Source organism: Scardinius erythrophthalmus (genome assembly GCF_964197995.2).
Source record: "Scardinius erythrophthalmus genome assembly, chromosome: 2".
Classification (NCBI taxonomy): Eukaryota; Metazoa; Chordata; class Actinopteri; order Cypriniformes; family Leuciscidae; genus Scardinius; species Scardinius erythrophthalmus.
Genome location: NC_138222.1, coordinates 61,619,038 through 61,640,141, shown reverse-complemented (window position 1 = coordinate 61,640,141; position 21,104 = coordinate 61,619,038). Strand labels below are relative to the sequence as shown.

The following is a 21,104-nucleotide window of genomic DNA, read 5'->3' as shown; positions in this document are numbered from 1 at the left end:
CTGTCCAGGACGCCGATTGTTATTTGCAAAAGTTAATTTTAACGGACGGAACCAGATGACCGTAAATGCTCAGTCAATGGACGAACTGACAGGATTAACGTTAACGCTCCCTCCGGTTGAGTGGCCTCAGCCTGACTTCTACACCTGCCTGATAGAGAAACTGAGGACATATAAATATATTTAGATGCCTATAATATAACTATGTGCTGAATGGTCATGTAAAGATTTGTGTGGTTCAATCCGCAGTTCTGCCTAGCCAACGCCAAGACGACAATGTAAAGAGTGACACTACGGTGCAATTTTAATGATATGAATATTTTCTAGAAATAAAAATTCCAGATACAGCATACTCATATTTCATTGATTCTTGCACCCAAGAACACAACAAGATGACTTTTAATAATAAAAATAATAATTTAAGCTCCTTATTATGTAGCCGAATCTGTGCTGGTTTGTATTGGCCGCCTCCAGTTTTCCGTTTGTTTTGCCTCCAGCTAGCGTCGTGACGTAACTGTGACGTCCGCACAAAAGGGGTCTATATAAATTAGTAAAATGTCTCAAAACACGTAAACATTACAAATAACACACAAGATGGCATTGATCTGAATATAAATTGTCATTAAGCTTGTTCAAACAGTTATCCTACCAGCAGCGTCTCAGGTTGACTAACCACTGATGTGCATCCAGTCTCTGTCGCCCTCATTCATTCATAACTCATAACTCTTTTCAATCACAAAGTTCTTTCATCAAAAGGAGACATTGTGTAACTGGATAAAAACCACAGGACAATTTTTTCCGCCCGTGTTTGGCGTTCAGTTTGCCCTAATTACAAGTGCACATGATACAGATTTCCCATGAGTTGAGTTCGGCTGCTTCCGACGGCGCTGTTTTAATACTTTAAATCTGCATTAATTCATTACTTATAATTGTTTTACATAACTTTTGACGTTAATTTGATTTATTATTGTTTTCCCATTTATGCGATGAACTATGACCAATTAGGCATTGTCAGGGTTTACAGATAAAGCAGACAAGATGGTAAGTTCTATTCTTTAATTGCAGAATGAAACAGAGATGCAGATAAATGGTGAGTATCAGCAACACAGATAATCAGAGAATGCTTAGCTGGATGGTAAAGTCTCTTTCTTTCTTTCTTGTAAGTGACGAAGATGGAAGATCGAAGAAGATGGCAGGCTGGCAGATGGATGGTGATGCGTCTCAGGTAAGGATCCAGGTAAGTGCTAAGGGGGTCTGTGAGTCTTGAATAGTCCTGTATAGACGAGACCAGACGAGGAGTGAAGGGAGAGTGCTGAATATAAAGGGTGAGACTGATGAGGGGGTGCAGGTGATGCTGATGATTAGTGATTGAGAGAGTGAGTGCAGGTGTGCGCCACGGAGGATTCTGGGGAATGTAGTGCACACAAACAGGTGAAGGCAGATGAAGGGAGAAGAACGTGAACGGATGGGCCGATGTGGAATCCTGGACGAAGCTGCTGGAGGCGGAACCCAGGAATCCACAGTCCCGGACGATGCTGGGGACTGGAAGACCCACAGCGAGCCCACCAATCCACTGACTTCTAGTGGGCGAGTGACAGGGCTGACAGGAGGCAGAGGAGATGAGGAAGGCTGAAGACAGACGAGAGGAGGTGGGAGAGGGAGGCTGGGTGGGACTTCAAAGACAGGCTTTGACACTAGGCTGGATGAGGCAGGGGTCGAAAGTGGCTCTGGGCTGGACAAAACCAGCGGCCATGAGGGCTCTGTGCTGGGCAGCGATGAGGGCTCTGTGCTGGGCAGCAGGACCAGTGGTGAAGGCTTTGTGCTGGGCAGGACCAGCGGTGAAGGCTCTGTGCTGGACGGGACCAGCGGTGAAGAAGGCTCTGTGCTGGACGAGACCAGTGGGAAAGAAGGCACTGTGCTGGACAAGACCAACGGGGAAGAAGGCTCTGTGCTGGACGGGACCAGCGGGGAAGAAGGCTCTGTGCTGGACGGGACCAGCGGTGAAGGGTCTCTGCTGGACGGGACCAGTGGCGAAGGGGCCTCAGTGCTGGACGGGACCAGCAGCGAAGAGGGCTTTGAGCTGGACGGGACCAGCTGTGAAGAGGGCTTTGAGCTGGACGGAACCAGCGGCGAAGAGGGCTTTGAGCTGGACGGGACCAGCGATGAAGAGGGCTTTGTGCTGGACGGAACCAGCGATGAAGAGGGCTTTGTGCTGGACGGAACCAGCGGCGAAGAGGGCTTTGAGCTGGACGGGACCAGCGATGAAGAGGGCTTTGTGCTGGACGGAACCAGCGGCGAAGAGGGCTTTGAGCTGGACGGGACCAGCGATGAAGAGGGCTTTGTGCTGGACGGAACCAGCGATGAAGAGGGCTTTGAGCTGGACGGAACCAGCGGCGAAGAGGGCTTTGAGCTGGACGGAACCAGCGATGAAGAGGGCTTTGTGCTGGACGGAACCAGCAGCGAAGAGGGCTTTGAGCTGGACGGAACCAGCTGTGAAGAGGGCTTTGAGCTGGACGGAACCAGCGGCGAAGAGGGCTTTGAGCTGGACGGGACCAGCGATGAAGAGGGCTTTGTGCTGGACGGAACCAGCGGCGAAGAGGGCTTTGAGCTGGACGGGACCAGCGATGAAGAGGGCTTTGTGCTGGACGGAACCAGCGATGAAGAGGGCTTTGAGCTGGACGGAACCAGCGGCGAAGAGGGCTTTGAGCTGGACGGAACCAGCGATGAAGAGGGCTTTGTGCTGGACGGAACCAGCTGTGAAGAGGGCTTTGAGCTGGACGGGACCAGCTGTGAAGAGGGCTTTGAGCTGGACGGAACCAGCGGCGAAGAGGGCTTTGAGCTGGACGGGACCAGCGATGAAGAGGGCTTTGTGCTGGTCGGAACCAGCGATGAAGAGGGCTTTGAGCTGGACGGAACCAGCGGCGAAGAGGGCTTTGAGCTGGACGGGACCAGCGATGAAGAGGGCTTTGTGCTGGACGGAACCAGCGATGAAGAGGGCTTTGTGCTGGACGGAACCAGCGATGAAGAGGGCTTTGTGCTGGACGGGACCAGCGATGAAGAGGGCTTTGTGCTGGACGGAACCAGCGATGAAGAGGGCTTTGTGCTGGACGGGACCAGCGATGAAGAGGGCTTTGTGCTGGACGGGACCAGCGATGAAGAGGGCTTAGAAAACTTTGGCTCTGGCTCGGGGAGAGCGACACTCAGACTCTAGCGGGCAGGCGACTGGCTCTGGCTCTATGGCGGGCAGGCGACTGGCTCTGGCTCTATGGCGGGCAGGCGACTGGCTCTGGCTCTATGGCGGGCAGGCGACTGGCTCTGGCGGGCAGGCGACTGGCTCGGGCTCTGGCGGGCAGGCAGGATGAGCGGGATCTGGATCAGTTGGGCCGATGAGAGGAGGGAGATCGGAGAAATCATCATCCCTGGAGATAAATTCGGTGGGTTTGACTGGTTTGACGAGATGAGTGGTTTTGGTAGAAAACGCACACTCGGGGATAAAGCTGTCCCAGCAGACAGATTTCGCCTCCCTCCAGCCTAGCCCTGAAAGATCAGGGAGCGGTCGTGGGTCAACGTACTGAGCCCCGATCCGGTAACAGGCTAGATAATATGATCGCTCAGACCACAGTCAACCGCCAGAGAACAAAATCCCAACGTGAACTCAAATAGATCACGGCTGTCCTGAGCCAGTGCCGCGATCAGGTTCCAACACATCCTGAGCACTGAAGCTGGATATTACTACGTGTGTGTGTCTGGTCTTCTGTCAGGGTTTACAGATGAAGCAGACAAGATGGTAAGTTTAATTCTTTAATTGCAGAATGAAACAGAGATGCAGATAAATGGTGAGTATCAGCAACACAGATAATCAGAGAATGCTTAGCTGGATGGTAAAGTCTCTCTTTCTTTCTTGTAGGTGACGAAGATGGAAGATCGAAGAAAATGGCAGGCTGGCAGATGGATGGTGATGCGTTTCAGGTAAGTGCTAAGGGGGTCTGTGAGTCTTGAATAGTCGTGTATAGACAAGACCAGACAAGGAGTGAAGGGAGAGTGCTGAATATAAAGGGTGAGACTGATGAGGAGGTGCAGGTGATGCTGATTAGTGATTGAGAGAGTGAGTGCAGGTGTGCGCCACAGAGGATTCTGGGGAATGTAGTGCACACAAACAGGTGAAGGCAGATGAAGGGAGAAGAACGTGAACGTGACCGTGACAGGCATAATGGTGGAGCTGAATTAGTCATCTCTTTGTTTTAAAGTTTTAAATAGTGACGTAAACGAGGATTTATGTAGCGTGAATACAATACATAAGCTACACACTCTTATTACATCTCGATACATATGATTATGACCGTTCATAATTGATAGACATCGATAAACACTGTGTGCTGACAGAAAGCAAATCATATATTTACAAATAACGTTACATGCTACTGTCATATTACTATGTTAACATGACCTAAAAATAACTGATTTTACAATTATAACTTTAATTGATAACTGAAATGAAATCAACCATCTGTAATAATTAATTAATTATTAAAAGATATAACAGAAGTAAAATATTTAGGCCATGAAATAATATTCCCATTAAATATGAATGTAATTTCTCTTGAATGTATATATTTCATCAGCACGTTAATCCATACAGAGCTAAATTTGACTCAAATATTAATTTGTTTCTTTTCTCCCATTTCCTTGTGTGTAATCAGATCATTGTTTCTGCTACTGTATGTAAGTATAATATTTGAATCGCTGTCTGATACATTTTCAGTTTTTGCATTGTAGATTTGTCATAGACATTTTGAAAAAAAAAAAACTTTCTTTGCACCATATAACTATTTTCATAAACATTTTGCTTGTTATCTGTTAATATTTTGGGTATACATTTTTTTTTTCTAAGGAGATGATCCTCACCCACTTAACAAATACTGTATTTGTCAGTGGTGTCATATGTAGCCTACATTGTCAGATGTTATTGTAAATATTCATGAATCAAAGTTTTAAACTGGGTTTATATCATTAAAATGTTGTTTGTTTTCTCTCTTTTCGGTATTTATTGCCATCTAGTTCTGATTGCCGAATTGAGCTCTAACCCCAGTTAAGCAGAGCCGAACCGGTTGATCAAGGTCTTCAGGATCAGCAGAAACTACAGGAAGGCTGGAGCTAAACTCTGCAGGACAGTGGTCCTCCATGACCAGGACTGGACAGCACTGCTGTAAGTAGGGTCGGATATCATTTGAATTTTAATGATTCCAATTCCTATTTCGATTCTGCTTATGCTGGGTACATACCAAAAGATTTTTTTCATCTTATAAGATTTTCAAAATGTGATAGACCACAAACATGAGGACAAAAAAATCCTAGATTTATCCGTTTTTCTCCTATAGTGTGTGGTGTGCCATGATGTGACAGACAGCACACCACACACGAACAGATTTTCAGCCAGAGTCTCGACTGTGAACACAGGAAATCTTGCGAGACTTCAGAATAAGCGTGGTGGACGATATGCAGGAAGAAATTGTGATGATATTGTTTGGAATGATTTTCACAGAAAATTCATGGAATTTGCCACAAATCAACAAGCTGATCCTCCATCTCTGCTGTCCACATCAATTTCACTCTGTGCTGCGCCATAACTGCATTTGTTATGCTTCTGTCTTCCATCATCTCGCTTTCTGATTGGATATTGTTTCGTTTCACGTGATAATCTCCAGAGCGTGCGTGCATTTGTCCTCGGGGGTTCCCCACACATCAGGATTTCTGATCATAAATATGCAACATGTTGTTATTGTAGCTGAATATCCTGAACAAAAATAAACAGGCCAAAGTACACTTTGCCTGTGATTTAAAAATACTACAGAAAAACTAATATAAATTTCAAGTATTATTAAAGACAAGTAAACACACAGTAATAAAAATAACATTGCACTTTATAAAAAAAAAAAAAAAATACATTCCAAATATAGTTACAACAGTTATTCAGTCAAGAACGAGTGAATTTTTTCTCTGTCTTTTGTTGTTTGATTAGTGTTATTATAGAGACGGCAACTGCTGTCACTTTAAGAGTTGCCCAGTATACTTAGACACGCCTGCAGCACTGAGTCCAACACACCTCAACCAGCTAATCAAGCTCTTTTGGTTTACTGACTAGAAAGTCACAAGCCGGTGAGATTGATCAGGGCTGGACATAAACTCTGCAAGACTGCGCACTTTGAGAACCAGAGTTGAGAACTTCTGACATACTAATTAGTCAATAATCACTGATGAAAAATTAATACATTTTAATTTGTATAGATTTATACAATATTTACTTATATTCAGTTGTCTTCTCTCTTTTCTCCTTTGTGATTGTGTATCTAACAGTTAAATGAACCGGAAAGCCACTCTGGCACAGGTCACTGCACCTTTTGCTGTGCAAGTATATTTTTGACTGTCGGACACATTCTCAGTATTTTCATTTTAATAAAAATGACATATTCATGCTGCAAGTTAGTCATCAATGATTTCTTAAAGGGGTGGTTGATTATGATTTCACTTTTTTAAAGGGTAACTAAACCCTAAAAACAACTTTTTTTTAGTTAATGATCTGTAAGACTGGGTCTTTATTAGTGTTGTTCATTGATTCGAGTACATTTTTTTGACATTTGGGTAAAAAACAAGTGTTTTAATTCTACAATATATGGTGTAAAAACGTCTGAGTGCTGCCCTCTTCAGGTTGAACGGTGGCTACTGCAGCTGAATTTTCCTATTGGATGTTGCGTTACTGCGTGACGTAAGCAGGTTCCAGCTCACCACGCCCTTGGCAGCCCCTGGTATAAAAACATCTTGTTTCTTCAAAACCACTGTACTGAGTAACGAGTCAGGAGTTGGAATTGCGAGTATTGAAAATGATCAGGATAGCCTATATTAGCATCTAGTTAGCATAGCATTTATATAGTTATTTAGATTATTTTAGTTACTAGCATAGTATTGCATCAGTTAGGAAAGCTTCAAGTTAGGGTAGATTTTTAGCATTAGCTTTATCTGTATTTAGTACAGTGGTTGGATGGGCCATAGGTGTAGTGTTGCTGGTTGCAACAGCACTGTTTGCACTGTAAAGCGACGCAGTGCCAAACGCTGCTCCTCCTCTATGGACTCCATCACTGCAGCGGCGTCTTGATGTGAGTGAGCATATATTTTTAGTCACAATTTATGTTCCTTCCTATTAGGGTAAAGTTAATCCTCGGGTCGACAAACGCGCCAGCTCGTTTTGCTGGATTTTGCAGCAAAATAGACTTAAAATACTATTATTTATGTTTTACTATTATTATACTATTAGTCATTATGGTCATACAGACTTAAGAAATATGAAAAAATAAACTGTTAAATGTCTACCTTTTCCACTTACATTCGAAATAAAACATTTTGCTTTTGTAAAATAAAGAAAATAAACAGGGTGTGCTTTCTGCCTCTGCGTCTCCGTGAACTTATTTTCTGGAGTACATCTCTAAACTTTCACAAAAGATAGAGATGTCAGTCGTTCTCATGACAACTCATCTGCGCCTACAGGGAGCGTGCGCTATTGAAACGAGTCTCAGGTGCACCCCCCCACCCCCCATTGCATTTTTTTCTGTAGAATGCAAAATAAGATATTTTGAATAATGTTTAATCTGTTTTGTCCATACAATGAAAACGGCATTGGATACCATTGAGTTTTTATTGCATTGAAAAACAAAGTAATTTTTCAAAATGTCATCTTCCACAGAATAAATCATGCAGGTTTGGAATGACATGAGGGTGAGTGCAAGTTGACACAATTATTTTTTACATTGTGTTTTTGTAAATTGGTCTCGTGCTCAGTTCATCGTGCTACTATAAACACAAATGCCATTTGATGTGATTTTTTTTATAGATTTTTTATGTTAACATTTCAACAGTTCATATTGTTAAGAATGGTCCTGCACCTTCCACATACAGTATATACATTTAAATACATTTAGACCACTTAGTGATTGCTATCCGGATGTGAAGAGACTTTCAACCAGCATAAAAATGTTTCTGGAACAAATCACCTGCCGTGAGAAAATGTACTGAATGTGATGGGAGATTCAGCCATTGTAATGCAGGCGAAGATTATATTGTAAATGTGACCTACACAAATAGCAAAAATTACAATTCTAATTTATAAAAACAACAAAGAAATATACTTCATAATAAATAATATAATGGGACTGCATCTTCATATAATTAGAGAGAACTAAAAACAAATCCCCATGCATTATTTAGACAAAAGTGCAACAACAATGATAATATAATCTTAGTAATCATCAAGTTTTAGTCATAACTACAAAACTGGTCTGTTCGCTGAGTAAAACTGTTTTCTCTCTCTCTCTTTTTTTAACAAGTCTGTGTTTATTTCTGTGCCTTTTCACTGCACCTCATAAATAATACTTTAAAATAGTTTATTATTATTTTATTATTATTAGCTATTATAATTCTAATTAACTTGCAATTAAACCAACACGTTATAATAAATAATATAATGTGACTGCATGTATACATGTAATATAGTGAGAGTTAAAAACAAATCTCCATGCATTATTTAGATAAAAACGATAAAGCACATACAGCAATGATAATATAATCTATTCCATAAATTACTAAAAACTGCTGTTCCCTAATCAGTGGTATTGTTCTCATTATTTAACAGTTTGTGTTGATGTTTCTGTGCCTTTTTCGCTGCACCTTTGGCATTCTCATAGTTGAGTTTGGCGGTGTTCTTTATTGTCTCACTCACCGAATCACCTTCGTCTGCTGCTTTGTATCCAGTAATTCCTCCTCCGACCGCTCCGGCTAAAGCTGCAACTCCAAAAGCAACGCCTGTAGCTGCAGCGAGACCTGAACCAGTGAGTCCAACACCAGCTCCTGCAGCAATAATCCCAGCCTTCACCGCTGCTGCTCCTGCTGCTATTCCCGCTGCTCCGGCGGCTCCTGCTGCCGCTCCTGCTTTAACCACTCCGGGAATGTTGGTGGCTTTCAGTAAACTCACAACAGCTGCTACTGCGACACCGATGCCCAGAAAAGCACCGGTCAGCGTCCCTGTGGTCACTCCCGCAAGCCGATTGAGAAGTTTTTTGTGCACAATCTTCTTCGCTAACTCTCGCTTCTCTTCTGGCAACAAATTGACCTCGTCTATGTTCTTCATCTCCTCTTGAATCTCTTCCTCCACTATCTGAAGCAGCTCATTGGTGTAGCAGCCGTTATTACTGTCCTTCAGCTTCTGTTCGATGGTCTCCAGCAGATTTTTCACCTGAACTCTGTTGCTCCTGTATCCCATTTTTCGCCTTTTCCAGTATTTACTGTCGATGACGTGACAGCGGCCTCCGCATTTATCAACAAGATCCTGTAGCTTTGGACTCATCTTCACAAATTCCTCGATGGTTTGACCTTCCAGCTGTTCGCCGTGAGTGAATAAAACCACTGAATGACTGAAGGTGTCTTCTCCACAACACTCCACGATTTTATCCACAATCTCCATTTCCTGTCCCGTGTATCTCCCGACCTTCAGGACGATAGTGAACATGTCTGGACCAGGGGAGCTTTCGATCACAGATCTAATGATCTCGGATTTGATGGTCTCCTCATCCAATCCGGTGTCAAAGAGTCCAGGAGTGTCAATAACGGTGATCTTTCTGCCATCGACCTTCCGATCTCCACTGACGCATTCAGCCGTCACAGACTCAGGTGAAGCTTTACTCTTGAAGACTTGCTGTTTGAGAATCGTATTCCCGGCGCTGCTCTTGCCATCTCCGGTTTTCCCAAGTAGAACGATCCTTTTCTCAGGCTGAGACTCAGAAGCTTTTTGAGAAATATGTTGTTGTTAGTAAAGGAATTTACTATTCCAGTAAAAAAAAAAAATGAAGCCTACATATCTAAATGATTTCTTGAACATATAACAGTAGTAAGGGGGGAAAAAATCATGCTTTTGATTATGCTCATGGTTGACATAAGTTTAAATTATTACACACCAAGTCGTATTGACGAAATTATGCCATACCAACTCATGATTATGCTATAAGAAATCAAAATTATGTCATGCTTAATCATGATTATGGCATAAAAGTCAAAATAATGAATGAAGCCGATACAATTGAAATGAAATTACCATTTAAAGTTTTTAATGAACTGTCCCTTTAAGACAGGTGGAATGATCTGAATTTTAAAAAGTTAAAAACTCTTAGTAGCTTTTTATTTTAAATATGGAAACACTTGCTATAGTTCAAAGTCAAAGATCAAAAAATACTTCAAGGTCATGTTTTAGAATAATGATTTGATGAAAGGCTTATTTTTTTTAAGGTGTCATTTCCTACCTCCCATGTTATTGTCCTCTCTTCAACTGAGGTGCTTCAATGTATAAGATTATGTTGTATTAATTGTTTTCATCTATAATCTTATCCAGTTATGGTTCCTGGTGTTCTATATGATCAATTAACAAAAGCTACTTTAAACACAAATGTCATTTGATGTGTATCAGCGAACAGCTTGAAGAGTTTCGTGCTCAAAACACCCTTGAATGCGTCATTTGACACCACAGATGAGCTACAGGAATTACCAGAAAGACTAGTTCTCTGGATGTTTTTTATTTTATTTTTCGGAACCTCCTACTTCTACACACCTTCATTTACACAGCAAATTCCTTCAAAATCAAAGCCACGTAAATCTTACTGTGAGATAAACACATGGCAAACATAATGTCAGCTCGGTTATTACCTGGAAAAGAGCACAACATACTGAAGTATAAATGATTCACATTACCTTAGCAGGATTCATATAGAAGCAGGAATGATAGTTTCACAGGCACCAATCCTAATCTTGGTTAGGTTAATTCCCAGATAGCAACATTGTGTCGGCCCACATGTGGAATGATGATCTGGGGCCGTATTCACAAAGCATTTTATCTTACCACTAGGAGTACTCCTAAATCGCACTAAAAGATTTTAGCTAGGAGTTTTCTCTTAAAAGTTATTCACAACGCCTTTCAGACCTACTCTTAGTAAAGAAAAATGACAACTCCTAAACTAAGAGTGAGTCTTCGTTGCCATGGATGACGTCATTACTCATGCACGAGCTTGACTGAAGTGACCACCTTGATTGGCTGATGATTGTAACGCGTGAATGATTCCAAACACCTCCCCTACGATGATGAGTGACAGGTGACAGGTCTGAGAATGCGTGCGCTACACAAGTAGTGCGAAGGACGGAAGATGATGAATAACTGAATAAATAGCCTAAATGAATAAAGAGTAAGGCAAAACAAAAAGCCTAGTAGCCTAATGAAATATATGGATTGATGCAATATCTTTGCAACATTATTGAATTAATCTGTCACTATATGCCTCTGCCTACGTTTGCAAAGAGAAGAACATTTTAATTTGATTCACTATGAAACGTTACAATTAGTTTACATGCAATGAGTAGCCTAGTTTTGGTTGTTGTTGGTGGTGGTGTTGCATACCTAGTTATGCCTACAATGCAGAATTTTTCCCTCGCGATTGGAAGCTCCTGTAGCCGCCGCATGCGCATCTCAAAACATCGCAACGTGAAATGCCACAAAAAGCGGTTTGTGAATAGGTCTTAGTGAGTTAGGAGTCCTCTCGACTTCTTTTAAGCTGTCCCAGACTTAGGTGCTACTTTTAGGGCTAAAATGCTTCGTGAATTACTCTTAGTGAAAAAAATTAGGAGTCCTAAAGTTACGAGTGACACGCCCATTATTTTTAGGAGTTGCTCCTAAATTCGCCAGTTAGGAGCTACTTTTAGCCTTAAAATTCTTTGTGAATACGGCCCCTGGACCTTATCCGAGCCACAAAATCTGTGTATATTAAATATGGTCATCTCACCCTTAAAGGATTAGTTCACTTTTTAAAAAACTTTTGCAGATAATTTACTCACCCCCATGTCATCCAAGATGTCCATGTCTTTCTTTCTTCAGTCGAAAACAAATTAAGGTTTTTGATGAAAACATTTCAGGATTTTTTTTCCATATAATGGACTTCGATGGGCCCCAAACGGTTCAAGGTCCAAATGACAGTTTCAGTGCAGCTTCAAAGGGCTTTAAACGGTACCAGACGATGAATAAGGGTCTTATCTAGCGAAACAATCGGTCATTTAAAAAATAAATAAAAAGGTTTAAGTTTTATAAGCACAAATGTTCGCCTTGCTCTGTTCTGTGATGTGCGTTCGTGACGTCACGTAATACGCAATTACGTTGAAACCTTAATTTCTTTTCGACTGAAGAAAGAAAGACATGGACATCTTGGATGACATGGGGGTGAGTAAATTATCAGCAAAAGTTTTTTTTAAAAGTGAACTAATCCTTTAATAAGCCTGTTAACAAGCAGAATCCCCAAAGGAAAGAAGAGAACAGAAAAAAAAGATGAGCAGAAACACAAAAACTACAACTGACTTCTACTCACAGCCTTAATTAAATCAATTGAATATAAAATGCATTAAATCTCTAAAGATCTAGACACAGGAGGATTAAACAACTCCACTGCACAGCATTACCAGCTGCACTCCACTGCACATCATTACTATCCAGGCTGACTTTATATCTGTTAGACGTCTACCAAATTTATTGAGAATTAACAGGGGTCTAACTCTGTCTCATTTTAACTCATCATAATGGTGATTTAGTGTTTCCATTAGTTGGGCTCTTAAAGTCACAGACACTCATTCTTAGTTTCATTATCATGGACTTTTAGTTTGTTTTCGCCAGTTTCTTGTCTTCCTTTTAGTTGTCCGGCCAATCTTTAGTTGTCATAGTCAAGTCAAGTCAAGTCAACTTTATTTATATAGCGCTTTTCACAATACAGATTGTATCAAAGCAGCTTCACAGTATTAAATAAAATAGTACATCAGTGTATGTTTCTGGTGTAAAACATCCACGTTTGGTAATGCAGATCAATAGCACTGTTGAATCGATTAATCAAATTAAGTATCCCCAACTGAGCAAGCCAAAGGCAACAGTGGCAAGGAACCGAAAAAAAAAAAACCTTGGGAGAACCCAGGCTCAGTCGGGGGCCAGTTCTCCTCTGGCGTTTATGAAGTAGAGACCGGATTTAACTGTAAGATTAAAATATTATATGAATGCCTGGCTGAAGAGATGCGTCTTTAATCTAGTTTTAAACTGGGAGAGCGAATCTGAGCAACGAACAGTATCAGGAAGGCTATTCCAGAGTTTTGGTGCTAAATGTGAAAATGCTCTCCCTCCTTTGGTGGATCTGGATATCCTAGGTATGACCAGAAGCCTCGAATTTAGTGATCTTAAAGAGCGCGATGGATTATAGGGCGATAGAAGATCCGTTAAATAAACTGGAGCTAAGCCGTTTAGGGCTTTATAAGTCAGTAGCAATACCTTGTAATTAATACGGAACTTTATAGGTAACCAATGTAGTGATGATAAAATTGGTGTTATATGGTCAAACTTTCTTGATCTAGTAAGAACTCTAGCGGCGGCATTTTGGACTAACTGTAGCTTGTTTATTGAGGATGCAGGACAACCAGCTAATAAAGCATTACAGTAATCTAGTCTCGAGGTCATGAATGCATGAACTAGCTTTTCTGCATCAGAAACAGATAGCATGTTACGTAATTTAGCAATATTTCTAAGGTGAAAAAAGGCTGTTTTTGTAACATATGAAATATGATTTTCAAAAGACAAGTTACAATCTAATATAACACCCAGGTCTTTTACTGTAGAGGATAAAGTAACAGGACACCCTACTATGTTAAAGTTGTATTGAAGGCAGTGGCGGAGCCAGAGGGGGGTTTTTTATTAAATTTTTATTTGCTACTGGCAGTTGCTAATGCTGATTTAAAAAAAAAAACGTTCGCCGGCAGCGCGGGCGCGGTGCGCGCGCAGTTTTCAAATGGACGAGCAGAGGACGAGAGATAGTTGCAAGAAGAAACCAAACTTCACCACCGAATAAGAAAACATCATATTTGAAGTAAGTTTTTAAGGTTTAGCATCAGGGGGGTTTGCTCCGAATACATTCGGCCTAATACGCATATAAAGTAGGCTACCTTGCCGTGTGTACGTTACAGTATACAAATGTTCTAGCTAAAGGCGGGCGTACACGGTGCGATTTTTGCTGTTTTTACGAGCTCGCAGATAATTTTTTTCACTCGGGAGAAATCGAGTGGAATCGGTGATGCTCGCATGGTCGTGGCTCGCAGCGTGTGAGAGGAATTACGAGCCGAGCCGAGCACGTTATGAGCACCTCCCCGACCTCCCGATCATCTTTAAACATGTTTAAAAAATTCGGGGAGTCGGCCCGATTTTCACCAGCTGTCCCCTATTTCCAAATTATACACAACCACGTGGGGCTATACCTCAGTGGCAGCAACCATACAGCGTGCGCATACACTGTCTCTCTCCCTCTCTCACACTCTCACACACCCACACTTCTCTCAATTAAAATAATAATAATAATAATATTAAATAAAAATAATTAAATACAAATAATAATTCTCTCTCTCTCTCTCTCTAGTTTTTATGTTGAATGGCTACTGTTCTCTGCTTTACAACAAATCATTTGCACACACATTTCGGTCATTTTTTCTATCTGAAGCTTTGCCATGCAACATTGACGGTCTCTGTGTTTAGCGCGAAAGCTCACGTGATTGCTGCCGGCTCGGGATAAAATTCGTGCAGGACAGTCGTGCCGTGTACCAGCTGCATTGACGCGATTATCAGTTAAACTGACTCGCAACGTGTGCAATATCTCACGACCTCCCGAGTGTCCGATCCTGGTCCGAACTCGCACCGTGCACGCCCGCCTTAATGTGAGGATAGGAGATCAAAAAAAGAAGAGCAGAAACAAAGCGATATCATAATGCGATCACTAGGGCTGTGAAGCTTTATGGGTGTAGGGTGTTGATGGACTCGATCTACTGTGTTTTGGTCATCATTAAATCTGATCTAGATGTAGTCTTTGATAAAAATGCGATTTTCTCAGCTTTTTGCTCATGTTGCTTTTTATGAAACTTGCCAACATTCAAGTGTTGATAAAAAAGACGCACGAAGCTAGAACAAAACAGATTTTATTTTTTATTTTTAAAAGCACAGGGTCTGTTCTTTCTTTTGGTATGTTCAGATATTCATACAACAAAATATTCTGGGGTGCCATGAAATTGTGAAAATTACCAAAAACACCATTTTTTTATACTGGAAAGAGTTAAGATAAAAATGTTGGTAATTGGATGATGATTAGAATATGAATATGATTGGAATCATATTTTAAATTTGGCATATTTTTTGAACAGGGTCAATTAAACATGAAAAGAAAGGGAGAGATAGGCTAAGAGTTATTTTTAATAAGCACAAACATAGTCCAGTCATTTTATGAAAAAAGGTTAAACAAATTGCAACAGAAGCAAACTCAAATAATTTTGTATCCTCAATATGTCCTGAGTAAGGAAAAAAAAGTCCAGAAGAATCCCATTAGGGGAAAGTTTTGAAAACTGTTTCTGGGTATTCACTTTTTATTTTACCTACCTTTTGTCTTCTGCATTCTCCTTACTCCTGTTCTTCCCTCAGACTCGTCCCCCAGAAACAGTCCCACGGACCCCGCCCAAAACCCCATCTCTTAAAAATAAATAAAGGCTGGTTTCTAAAGTACTTCTTCCTGCCTCTATGTGTTAATGCTCATGGGTAGCCTAAATGGGTTCCATTCAGACCTTAACATTAAGTATTTTACTGTTATATGTCAACAAGATTCAACAAGACATTTTCACCTGGCTATACCCAATGTTTAGATCTGTTGTGGTATTTATGCAAATTAGCACATACATTATAAGATTATGCACCATTTGTCCATGTTTACAAACAATAAAAAAAAAAAAAAAAACTTGTAATACATTTTTTGTTTGTCTTGATGTAAGTAATCAACTCTGTAATTTTCATGGTAATATTTAAAGGTTACAATTTTTACCCTATTCATGTGAGAGAAAGAATGAATAGGCTATATTTGGGTCTTTTTCGAAACGTTCCCCTAATGGGATTCTTCGGGACTTGTTTTTCCTTACTTAGGACATATTGAGGATACAAAATCAGTTGAGGTTGCTTCTGTTGCAATTTGTTCAAGGTTGACCCCCATTTTGGCTTAAAATGACAGACCCCAGCCCTTGCATCACCACTGGCTAGCAGAGTCAGTGTGGTCAGACTTCAGAACCAGCAACAGGTCAGAGCATCTACCAGACACAGGCAGTCAATCACATACCCAAATCAGGAATTTAAGTTGAGAAGATTTTGCCAGATTAAAAGGATAGTTCACCAAAAAATGAACACACACAAAAAAAATATAAATTAAATAATTATAATTAGAAAGAATAATTATAAATTATTATAATGAAAGAATTATGTTGTATTAAATCTTCCTAGGATAAGATTTTATATTGATGGGCAATAAAATTGTTTAAATTTTTCAAGTAAATGTCTGCTTGATGCCTGCTATATCTAATTAAAAAATAATAATTTTTGTAAATGTGATTTTTTTTGTAAATAAATGCAGCAGTTCATAACAGACACGTGCTACGGTATCTTATCTCCTTGGTGCTTCAGCTTTGTTTTCTGCAAATATTTTGGATGGTCAACACTTATAGACACAAACAGAGTGACCCAATTCCTTCCATAAGCTTTTCTACTGTGTGTGTGTGTGTGCGTGTGCGTGTGTGTGTGTACTGTGTGTACTGTGTACCCCCGCAAGTAGCAGTGGCCACCCCATGTATAAAACTCTAGTTCCGCCACTGATTGAAGGAGGTTTTGTGGGCGGTTTTTTGAACCGATAAGTATTGCCTCTGTCTTATCTGGATTTAATAAAAGAAAATTGTGCGTCATCCAATCTTTTATATCTTTAACACACTCTGTCAATTTGGATAATTTAGCGTTTTCATCCGGCCGTGATGAAATATATAGTTGAGTGTCATCAGCATAACAATGGAAACTAATTCCATGTTTCCTTATAATATTTCCAAGTGGCAGCATATATATTGAGAATAATAGAGGGCCTATAGCAATTCATTAAATCAGCACAGGTGTTTATCATTATTTCATTCATTTGGCTTGTACTTAAGTTTTCAATGTTCTGTTGTCGGTTCTTCTAATGCATTAGTCTTATTTCTTCGTATGCATTTTTTCGGATTACCTTCTGAGTATGTTATTAAAGACTTTAATCCTAATCTTCTTCGTCATCTTCAAGTATGCATGACAGAAGAACGGCCCAAAAACCAAGAATGGAAATTGCTTCCATTAACGTTGCCCTGATGAGGAGCAACACATTTCTGAGAGGAGTGACAGAGCGCTACGTGGAGGAGTTTCTCCACATCTGCTACCTGCGACGACATCTGTCTGATGGAGGGATTTCGGTGTTGTTTGGTCGAAGATCTCCGCTTCGTAAGCGGAAATGAAGACCCAACGTGAGTCTGACCGGGGTGTGAGCTGGCAACAGCCGTCCCTGAGGGAATCTTGGTTGAGATTGATACTGGGGAGGACTGGCTAATAAGATGGGACACTGTAATACTGCCTCCCACCCTGAATCATTTATCTGTTTTGCATCATCGCTGTTTCAGGACAGCACTGAAACTTGTATGGACTGTGAAATATCTTTTTGTTCGTCATCGCTATTGAACAGATTGAATTTAGGCATTCTCATATACTGTTTTCAAACACAAATCTCAGAAAGCGCCTGTGGTGGGGGGCTATCTGGATATGAAAATAGGTTTCTTTTAGATCCACCAATATTAACCAGTCTCCTGGTTGAACATGCTTGAGGATCTGTTTCACAGTCATCATTTTGATTAAGCGTTTTATCTGAGCGTTAGCCTGGGAAAACCCAGACTACTTCCGGCGAATTTCAATTCTCTCTTCAGGATAGTCTGGAGAAGAGCCCATTCAAACTCATTACTGTGCCGCTGAAATCGCGGCACCAATCAGAAACGTTGGGGGAGGGATTTACATGATGACGACAGCGCAGCGACGCTGAAGGAGTTCTCACGCAGTGAAAAATACATTGCGGAGCAGAGAGGAGACTGACAACACGCTGGCAGACAGGACAGAGCAGGCTACTTTTCGGTTACGTTTGATATTAAACATATTAAACAAAGTCTCAGCTTTCAAATTTGGTAATTTTTTAAAGAAATTTAAACAATAAATACCGTTTTGTTGCTCTTTAATGTGCCGTGACAGATCGCTGTAGAGCATCAGTTAAAGCTGTTCTTGTGAACCGATCATCTCTTCCTACTAGTTAATTTATAGCCTCAAATAAACATGAACAAACATAAGAAGGAATGTTGTTTTAACCACGGAAAGGCGTCAGTACACTCCGTTTTTCAAGTTCAAATCCTGTTACTACTCTCCTGACTGCTTTGTCGGACAAAATGGCGGATGGCGAAGTATGATTGGTCAGATCACCTGTCAATCAAGCTGAGCTACGTCGGTTGGTGACGCCCCTTTGGAAATGATTTGTCTACATAGCTTCTCCAGACCCTACACTCAGTTTCAACTGAGAAGCGTCTGGTTTTAACCAGGCTATCTGAGCGTTACAGTGGTCTCAAATCCCAAAAAAGGGCAAAGACTCCTGTCCTTTTTGGGAACTAGAAAGTAGCGACTGTATAAACCACTCTCTCTGAGGTCTCCACTTCTACGGTCTATTTTGCCAGGAGGGAATACATTTCTGCTTGCAAAACTGTCGCGTCTCAACCTGACACTTCTTTTGTGTTGCCACCCATTCTGGCACAGCTGGCAGCGCCATCCACACACTGGCAAAGTGGGTGAGGGGCTGTAATGCTTTGAATTGCATCTAAGGCAGCGTGCTGCTTGACAACAGGGCACTGTATGAACTGCCTCGCTTCAGGATTCACAGCAGGCTCTGAGTCCTTCCTCGAGCCTGAGGAAGATTGTGCTGGCGATCTGTACACTTGTGGGGCAGATGACGACCGGGAGCTTGACGAAGGCAGTGCTACACACTTCGGAAGAAAATGACTCGGTGCTTTGGATTGTTTCCGAGCCTCTAGAAACTTCTCAGAGAAAGCCCACACTGAAGAGTCTCTGGGGGCTTATTGGGGCATCTAGGAGTCAAGCCTTCTCGGAGTCCCGCATGTCTGTCAGCTGTCAGACGCCACTTGGCCAGCTGCCATATAAGCCTTATCGACGATTTGGGCAGTAGCACGGGACAGTCACCAGATAGGAAGCTGCTGTGTACATAACATTATCATCGTCATTTGCAGTGGTGATGCCAAAGGAGATTTTAGATTTCGATCATTTTAGATGACATGGTGTCACATCCATAAATAGGCAGACAAGGTAGAGTGTACAAACAAACCAACTTTATTAAAGTGCAGAGTGAGCGATGCAGGATGAGATGAACGATGATTACAATGCTGATATGGTGAACACTTAGCTGAACTTGAATAATGTATTTGCAGATGAAGATGATGAAACACAGGACGATGGACGGGGACGAAGGGCAACAACTGGACACCAGGTAAGTAGATCCACAGGTAGGTATGCTGGTAAGAAGTCTGAACCTTGTAGAGACGAGACCAGACACCGAGGTGCAGAAAACAGTGACTGATAAAGGGAGTGTAATCATGACGTGCAGGTGATGGATTTATATTATTAATGCAGAGAGATTTGTCTATTTCTAAAACTCTGTTAGACCATACTGTTTTTTTGCTAATATTTATATAATTTAAATTTATAAAATTTCTATTTTACACTAAGGAACAAATATTATCTAAAAGAATGACTGAGTTTACATCTGTATAATAATTCCAATCATAATTTTAAAAGCAGTTCTATTTTTGTCAGGGATTTCCTTCTGGTCTAAACATCCCTGCTTCTGCTGAATTATTTAACCCCTCTCTGTGGTTCGAGACTTATTTGAATAAAAAAATAAAATAAAAACCTCTTTATTCACAAATTGCATGCACCATGGTTGTAAGGATCCAAAGATCCCTGTGGAATTTAATATTGAGTTGAAAACATTTTGTTCTTGACAACAAATGAACATGCATTTGAAGATGGTATTTAGTTTTGCTTGGAAAAAGCTGGCCCCAAACCGAAGAAGTTTTTTAATTCTCCAATTATTGAAATAATGAAATATTTATTTGTTAAACTTTTATGACACAAATATTACTACATGTTGCCTAAATTATTTAATTCCTTCATTATCAACACTTTAATAGCCTAATGCTAATGTCTAGAATAGTGACTTCTCTTTGTTTTAAGTCAGTCTCAAACTCAGATAGCCTGTGGGGGGTTTGGAGGGGCAGTTCACTGGCTGTATCGTGGGGGTGCAGGACAATAAAGTGTTAATCACCCCTCTTTCATATGGAGAGTGTCGGATAGCCAGCCTGATGATACAGAGCAAAGAAAAAGGCAAAATTCCTTTCAGGATAAATCTCTCTGTGTCCAAATGTAGGCCCTATAGCCTATTGTAGTTCCCTTACGAGAACGTTCTCTCGTACTGCGTTGAAAACGCTGTGGGAAAACTCCTTTTCTCGAGAATATTGAAGCCTTTATTTTAAAACGCATTGCTGCAGCACATGCGAGAGCTAGAAGCTCGTGTGAGCGTGCTGATTGGCTTGTGCAAAGCAACTGCACGAACCAATGGCGGAACAGCAGAGGAGCGCGAGCCAATCGGGGCGCTTGGCACTCTGCCAGAGTCAAGCGCGCGAAACTGCACGTGACAGAAGAGTATAAATACACAGAGAATCCGCCATTTGACAGATTTTATCTCCTTCAGCTTTCGACTCACCTCGTCGCTGATTCTCTCCGAGTGAAGCCGCTCGTCGTCGAACAGCCTTCCAGCGGAACTGCTTCGCATCCCGGTGTCTGCCAAGCTGAGCGTTTCCCTGTGGCATCCGACGAGTATCCTTTTTCTAACTCAAAAAGAGCATTCTAAGAGAGCAAATCGCTGTTTTCACAGCGCGCGGCGTTGTTTCAAATGCCGCTCACCGTGTGTGACTCATGCGGGGTCTCCCTGCACGCCTCTGACACACACTCTCTGTGTGTTGCCTGCCTCGGCCCTGAGCACGCCGAGGCAGCGCTCACTAAAGGCGGCTGCCTCCACTGTGAC

General features: G+C 41.3%; 1 protein-coding gene across 1 annotated transcript; it reads right to left on the bottom strand.

Moving 5' to 3' along the window:
• Positions 1-1,045: 1,045 nt before the first annotated feature.
• LOC308705543 (uncharacterized protein) lies at positions 1,046-20,889 on the bottom strand (the record flags this gene model as incomplete). The annotated part of the gene is made up of 3 exons (XM_081390588.1): positions 1,046-1,626; positions 8,713-9,825; positions 20,784-20,889. The coding sequence occupies 3 exons, from the start codon at positions 20,887-20,889 to the stop codon at positions 1,046-1,048; spliced, it is 1,800 nt and encodes a 599-aa protein (XP_081246714.1).
• Between the last annotated feature and the right edge of the window lie 215 nt (positions 20,890-21,104).